The sequence below is a fragment of the Oenanthe melanoleuca genome, chromosome 13 (genome assembly GCF_029582105.1).
Source record: "Oenanthe melanoleuca isolate GR-GAL-2019-014 chromosome 13, OMel1.0, whole genome shotgun sequence".
Classification (NCBI taxonomy): domain Eukaryota; kingdom Metazoa; phylum Chordata; class Aves; order Passeriformes; family Muscicapidae; genus Oenanthe; species Oenanthe melanoleuca.
Window position 1 is genome coordinate 18,381,708 of NC_079347.1, and position 7,681 is coordinate 18,389,388.

Below are 7,681 nucleotides of genomic sequence, written 5' to 3' on the forward strand. Positions count from 1 at the left end.
GGCCGGGGCCGGCAGGCACAGGCAGAGCGGCAGAGGCGAGAGCGGCGGCGGCAGGGATGGAGGAGCGCTGCTGTGCCGCGCTGCTGCGGCTGCTGGTGCTGCAGGCGGCCTGGGCGCTGGCGGGCGGGCAGGTGCGCTACTCGGTGCCGGAGGAAGCCAAGGCCGGCACGGTGGTGACTTTGAGTGGAGAAGTTTCTTTTCTGAGGAAATGGAGATGCTGCGTAGCATAAGCGCTGTCATTGCGGAAGAAAGCTCAAGCTACTCAGCTGGAGATTCATTTCCCGGAGCTTGGGATAGAGGATTCCACTGGAAAACCTTGTCAAGACACCTGTCCCTTGAGGCTGTTTGCCTGGGATCCTCTCAGTTCCTTCTGAAGTCCTGTGTGTCCTTGATATTCTCCTTGCTCTTCCTACACGATATGAGGTCATCTACCATACAAAATTCAGAGCACTTGCTTTAAAAAATAAATGTTGGTCAAACAGCAGCTTTTCCAAGTATCAGTCTTGTTTGCCGAACCTTTTGGGAAGCTCTGTTTGTTTACATCTCTGCTCTTGTCTTGATGGGGAGTGGAAAAATTCTGACAAGAATCAAGAAGTTTCCAGACCTGGCATTTTGATATAGTGGAATGCGATCTTCTAGTTTTTTTCTCTCCTTTTAGCAAAAACCACCTTTTAAAATTTTTTCTTCTTTTGCATTGGCAATGTGTTGGTAACAGTGGATGAAATGCAGACTACAGGGTCTCTCCTACCTCACATGTAATAAAAGTGCATGAAGAAGCATTGTGCTCTGTTCAGTGATTTAGAGGCTTCTGCAGAACGTGGGTCATTTTCCCCCATTCATCTTCTCCAGAAATCTCTGATTACATTAAAACAAAATATGCTTCAGAAACAATTCCCTCCTATGAAAGTAAATATTTTCTGAAGAAGGAGCCAGGGATGCTTGAGGTAAGTTTCTGTTACCTAAAGATGAGTCTGAAAGACAGTTGTGCCATTATATACTTGTCTTTGGTCATGGATTCTTCATTTTGGATTGACCAAATGTGCCTGGATTTGGAATTGGACTCGATCATCCTTATGGATTCAAGCCTTCCTGTTTGAGAAGTTCTAGGATTCCTTTACTGGATCAGCAGAGCACCACTGCCTCCTCTCATTTCTGTCTTCTTTGTCCAGACACAGTACAAGCAAATAACAGAAGCACAGATGCAGGAGGAAACCTAAAACATTTCTCAGAGTGGATATGCTGGGAGTCAGGGGTGTGTTCCCAGAGCAAACAACACAGATAAAATTACTTTCTTCCCTTGACCTTGTGGATCAGGCTACACAGATGCATTCCAATGGGATTAATGGCCCTGGGGCTGGACATTCTCGCTGTGTGTTTCTGACTGTGCTGGCCTGCCTGGAATATGAAGGCAGAAATTTCCATTCATCATGCAGGCGGCAAATAATGCCTGAAGAATAGTTCTTCTTCGAGGTATATGAAGAGTGTTTGGAGCTATGATTGTTCCGTATTTTTTCAGCGTTTAGGAAGGATTCAGGTGCTGGGCCATGGTGGGGTTGAATCCCTGAAGAAAAGATTGCCCTGGGTTGTTTGTGCTTAGTGAAGTCTGTTTGCACAAATGTCCAAGTACCTAATGATTTGGCCAGTGTTTCAGAGGGCTGTGAATTCTCTCCCTGAAGAGGATGGGTCCTGAAGAGTGTGGTTTCCTTGCAGAAGGTGAGGTGAAAGAGCGCTCTGGCAGCCTGGCATTGGCTTGAAGTGAGGAGGAAGTTTGTTCCTTGAGTGGAGATATGAGATTCGACAGCAGAGAGGAACGGGAACTCTTCCCCTGGCGTGTTTCTGCTTCATGGGGAGAGTGATGTAATCATGTGGAACAATACATTGATAAAACGAGAAAAAAAAGAAGCAAAGAGAGAAGACGAGAGGAGAGTGTGTGCGTTAGGACAGTGAAGAGAATAAATGATTCCAGGAAGGATTCCAGAAAGGAAGTGTGAGTTTACTTGTATGGCACAGATTCTCTCACAGTAGAGAGAAGCAGAGGAGAGCAAGAAATAAGGACATAAAGGAGTGAGAGAAGAGAAAGAAAAGATGCTATGAAAGAGGTAATTAAGAATGGAAGATGAGAAACTGGAGGGGGGAAAAAAGAGGAAAGTGGTACGCAATGAGGTTACCTCTAATCGCTGGTTGAAGCTGGTTTTCAAGAGCCTCTGCCTCGATTAGAATATTCTGTGTTCCAACACTAATGTCACATATGTCGAGGTGAAGGATCCAGGTTTTTTTTACTGCTGTCTGGATCCGGAGGCTTCTGTCGAGTTACCCGATTACATAAAGAACACGGGAAAAAAAAAAAAATAAACAGACGGAAGAATACAAGGAAAGACTAGCGCGGTTGGAAGAGAAAAAGAAGAGGACATGGCCATACAGGAGCGGAGGCAGAGGCGATGTGGCGGAGCGTGCGAGGCGGCGGAGCAGCGCACGGTGTCGCTGCAGGCTCAGGAACGGCGTGTGGGCGGCTCCGCCCCGGTGCGGCGGAGAGCCCGGCTGTGAGCGCGGGGGGGCGGCGCGGGCCGGGCAGCAGAGCCGCTGCTGAGCTCCGGGCGGCGGCGGGGAGCCGTGCGGGGCCCGGGCCGGGGCCGGCAGGCACAGGCAGAGCGGCAGAGGCGAGAGCGGCGGCGGCAGGGATGGAGGAGCGCTGCTGTGCCGCGCTGCTGCGGCTGCTGGTGCTGCAGGCGGCCTGGGCGCTGGCGGGCGGGCAGGTGCGCTACTCGGTGCCGGAGGAAGCCAAGGCCGGCACGGTGGTGGGCCGTCTGGCGCAGGACCTGGGCCTGGAGGCGGGCGAGGCGGAGGCGCGGCGGCTGCGGCTGGTGGCGCAGGGCCGGCGGGCGAGCGTGGAGGTGAGCGGGGCGAGCGGCGCGCTGCTGGTGAGCTCGCGGCTCGACCGCGAGGAGCTGTGCGGCAAGAGCGCGCCGTGCGCGCTGCGCCTGGAGGTGCTGCTGGAGCGGCCGCTGCGCGTCTTCCATGTGCAGCTCGAGGTCACCGACATCAACGACAATGCCCCCGTCTTCCCCGCCGCCCGAAAAAACCTCAGCATCGCGGAATTCACCACCCTGCCGGGGTCTCGTTTCCCGCTGGAGGGCGCGTCGGATGCGGATATCGGAGCGAACGCGCAGCTCTCCTACACACTCAGCCCCAGCGAACACTTTTCTGTAGATTTACAAAAATCAGATGATGGAAATCTTGTTCCCGATCTTGTTTTAACAAAATCTCTGGACCGCGAGGCGATTCCCGTGCATCGGTTGGTGCTGACAGCGACTGACGGGGGCCGCCCGTCTCTGACAGGCACGATGGAGCTGGTGATCTCGGTGCTGGATGCGAACGACAACGCGCCCCAGTTCAACCAGTCGCTGTACAAAGTGCAGCTGCCGGAGAGCGCTGCCGTGGGGACGCTTGTAGCGCGGGTGAATGCCACTGATGCAGATGAAGGAAGTAATAGCGAAATGACCTTTACCGCGATCAGCTTCATTCCGCCGAGTGGACGAGATGTGATTTCCGTCAATCCGAAGACAGGGGAGATACATCTCACATCAGCTCTGGACTTCGAGGAAGTCGGTGTATTTGATTTTCGTATTGAGGCGAAAGATCAAGGCACACCACCGCTGTCGGGTCACTGCCGAGTGATGTTGGAAGTGCTGGACGTGAACGACAACGCGCCGGAGGTGCGGGTGACGTCGCTGTCGGTGCCGGTGTCGGAGGACGCGTCGGTGGGGACGGTGGTGGCCCTGCTGAGCGTGTCGGACCGAGACTCGGGGGCGAACGGGCGCGTGCGCTGCTGGGTGTGGCCGGCGCTGCCGTTCGGGCTGGAGGCGACGTTCGCGGGCTCGTACTCGCTGGTGCTGCGCGAGGCGCTGGACCGGGAGCGGGTGTCGGAGTACGAGGTGGAGGTGCGTGCGGAGGACGGCGGGGCGCCGGCGCTGCGCGCCAGCCGCGGGCTGCGGCTGCCGGTGTCGGACGTGAACGACAACGCGCCCGCGTTCGCGCAGGCCGTGTACACGGTGCTGGCGCGGGAGAACAACGCGGCGGGCGCGGAGCTGGCGCGGCTGTGGGCGCGGGACCCGGACGAGGCGGGCAACGGGCGCGTCAGCTACTCGCTGTGGGAGGGCGGCGCGGGCGGCGGCGGGGCCGCGCCTTGGAGCGGCTGGCGGGCGGCGTCGAGCTACGTGGCGCTGGACGCGGAGAGCGGGCGCCTGTGGGCGCTGCAGCCCTTGGACTACGAGCAGCTGCAGGTGCTGCAGTTCGAGGTGCGCGCGGTGGACGCGGGGGAGCCGCCGCTCTGCGGCAACGCCACGGTGCAGCTCTTCGTGCTGGACGAGAACGACAACGCGCCGGCGCTGCTGCCGCCCGCGGGCTCGGCGGCGGAGGCGGGCGCCGTGGCGGCCGAGACAGCGGCGGCGGCGGCGGCGGAGGCGGGGGCGTTGTCGGGGCCGGGCTCGGGCTCGGGCACGCTGTGGGCGTGGGCGGCGTGGGGGGCGCCGGCGGGCCAGGTGCTGGCCAAGATCCGCGCCGTGGACGCCGACTCGGGCTACAACGCGTGGCTGCGCTACGAGCTGTGGGAGCCGCGCGGCAAGGGCCCGTTCCGCGTGGGGCTCTACAGCGGCGAGGTGAGCACGGCGCGCCCGCTCGACGAGGCGGACGGCCCTCGCCACAGGCTGCTCATCGTCGTGCGCGACCACGGCGAGCCGGCGCGCTCGGCCACGGCCACGCTCAGCGTCTCGCTGCTCGAGCCCGCCGAGGCGGCGCTGGCCGCGGCCGCGGGATCCTCGGCGGCGGCGGCGGCGGCGGCGGCGGCGGCGTCAGGCTCGCGGTCGGCGGCGGCCGTGGAGCTCGGCGCCGCTGCGGCCAGCGCGGCCACCAACGTGTGGCTGGTGGTGGCCATCTGCGCCGTGTCCAGCCTCTTCCTGCTGGCGCTGGTGCTCTACGGGGCGTCGCGCTGGGCGCCGCGGGCGGCCGTGCTCTCGGCGCCCGGGCCCACGACGCTCGTGTGCGCCAGCGAAGTGGGCAGCTGGTCCTACTCGCAGCGCCACAGCCGCAGCCTGTGCGTGGCGGACGGCGCGCCCAAGAGCGACCTCATGGTTTTCAGCCCCAACTTCCCTCCGCCGCCGCCCGGCCCCGCGCCCAAGGACACGCAGCCGGAGCCCTCCGCTCTCCTCGACACGGTCAGTGCCACTGCCTTACTCTCGTCTCTCACCCCTATTCAACCCTTCTGTCCCTCCAGGTGTTCAGCCTCTGTGTCAATCCCAGGTCTGTTCACATGGCCTTAGAGTGATAAGTGCTCGACGGGTGCTTAAGGATATCAACAGCACCTTTGCATCTGCCGTGGGTGGGATATAAATGTACTGTGGCCTACTGGGTTGGGACCTTGTGTATTTGAGGTTTGCTGGTCTGGGTGTGTGGTTCTCCCTTTGAATGGAATCATTTCCCATTGCTGTGAGAGATGGCCAGTGGTGTCGGTTATGCAGACAATGATTTTGCTTTCTGGTGTGCAGCGTTTCCACACGAGTTTGTTTAAAGCGGTGCATGAACACTGAGGCTGATGTGGTTATTGTCCCGCAGGCACTATGTTCCACTTTATTTCCCTTTCTGTCTGCTGAGTTTGTAAGTATTAATCTGGATTTTCGAAATCTTACTTATATTCCATCTGCAAGGGATTTGATGCTAGATGACAGCTAGAACTTTAAGGTCAAAGTTCCTTTTTTGCTTTCTTCAGCACAGTCGTTAAAGAAGTGGGGAAGGTAGTGGGGACTTTTGCTATGTTCATTTCTTGATGTATCTTCTTACTTGGTTTAGTAGCATAAGGTTTCAGGCAGAGGAGTAAGCCTCGAGCTAAGTGTTACAAAGGGGCAATTTCTTTTTCTGCTGCATATGTTACCCTGTTTCAGAATTTTTATTGCTGACCTGAGAAGTAGCTTGAAAAACACTGGCCTGTTTGATATTACTGCAAAATTTCCATGTAGTGCCACATTGTTTCAAAAGCCTACTGGAAGTTCAGGACAGGCCAGAAAGCCCGAATCCAACTGTAGGTGATTAAAAGCTGCTAAATGCCATCTCCTGCCCCTGGGACTCAACAGCCTCAGGTAACTTTTCCTAGTTTTAATCTGTAACAGTGGCCACATTAGCGATGGGATGTTGTCTTCTTGTCATGGTGTTGAGATGTGTGTACATGCACGTGAAAACCTGCACAGCAGCACAGCCCTCATGTTCTGTGGTGGAAATTCTCCCACCCATTTGATATCACTGTCGCTGGTGAGTATAGGCATTTGTTGTGGTTCTCTTGTATAATAAATCCATGTGGACTGGGATCAGAGCTCACAGCTCTAATCACAGTATCTCAATAAATTTGAATCTACAACTCCATGTACAACTCGGTTGTGTTTCCATATGAGGGTGCTGAAAAGGCAGGAACATTCTGGGTGGAGTCCAAAAATCTGGGAAGTATGTTTGTTACAGAGTGGGTGGCTGTGCAGGCCTTTGTATACTCCTAGTGCTGATCATGGAGCAAGATGAGGATATGCAATGGCCTGGGTCATGCTCACAGTGGGGATTACATCTGGAGCTTGATGTTAAGGTGGAACAGTGTCTGAGTATTCTGGCAGTGGTCCTGCAAGTGGCACTGAGTAGCATCCGGAAATGAATCAATGCAGGGAGAGTGACCATAAGTAGAAGACAGTCTTGAGTAATGGGAATGGAGATCCTGGGTAGAATATGGTCTGCATCATTGGGCAAAAAGTCGAGAACATTTCCTTAGATGTGGAGATGCCATTTCCCATGGCACGAGATGCAGGATTTCTGTAGAAAACCTCTGGGAAGGTTCCAGTGCACAATGCTGCTTGTCCAGGATTCTGTCAGGCCCTCGAGAAGTTCTGCATATCTTACGGTGCTGTTGTTCTTCATGGTATTGCTGTTTGAACATATCTGCCATGCTTGTGTTCAATTGCTTGCTGTTGATTTGGAGTGTTGCACAAAGAGAAGCTTTTCGAAATGTGGATGATTCCACTGAACCACCTCTGAAACTCTCCTTGGTTATCTCGTTCCTTGGAATGGGGAAGATGGGGCAAGAGTGGGATGTTCAGGGATTCTTTCCTTTCTCCAACCCTGCCCATCCTTGTGTTTTGTTTTATTTCTCTCACATGTGCATGGTGTTGGTAAGAGTGGATAAGATGCAGACTGCTGAATGTTGGCAGCTGTCATGTGTCAGGTATTTGGGCCATTTCCCACCAGTGTGGAGGATGTCTACTGTGCTCTACTGAGCTAAGTTACACTTTGAGAGAATGCCCTTAACTTTCAAGAGTACTTCCTTGCTCGTCGTGTGATAGAAGTGCGTAAGTCACACTGTGAACTCTCCAGTTTCTGCGGGAAAAGCAGAAACATTTGTTTCTGCCCCGCTTGCCCAGAAAAACGGATCATGCTAACCGAAAACATAATGTAAAATCAATACTTGTGTTCTCAAAAGATTTCATTTTCTGAAGATCAAATCAATGACGCTATAGGTAAGTCACTCACTCATAAAGTGGATGAATCTGAGGGATAGATATACTTTTACTCCTTTTCAGTTTGGATTGATTAAATATTGACTCTTGGATGAGCGCAGCACCACCGTCTGCACTTGTTCTTTTCCTGCTGATTCCAG

General features: G+C 55.0%; 1 protein-coding gene across 1 annotated transcript; it reads left to right on the top strand.

Moving 5' to 3' along the window:
• Positions 1-2,407: 2,407 nt before the first annotated feature.
• On the top strand, positions 2,408-7,423 carry LOC130258574 (protocadherin alpha-2-like). The gene has a single exon (XM_056502056.1). The coding sequence runs from the start codon at positions 2,439-2,441 to the stop codon at positions 5,313-5,315; it is 2,877 nt and encodes a 958-aa protein (XP_056358031.1). The 5' UTR covers positions 2,408-2,438; the 3' UTR covers positions 5,316-7,423.
• Positions 7,424-7,681: the final 258 nt, after the last annotated feature.

Excerpts from the sequence above, each read along its gene's own strand:
- LOC130258574 (XM_056502056.1), top strand. The coding sequence starts at position 2,439 with ATGTGGCGGAGCGTGCGAGGCGGCGGAGCAGCGCACGGTGTCGCTGCA.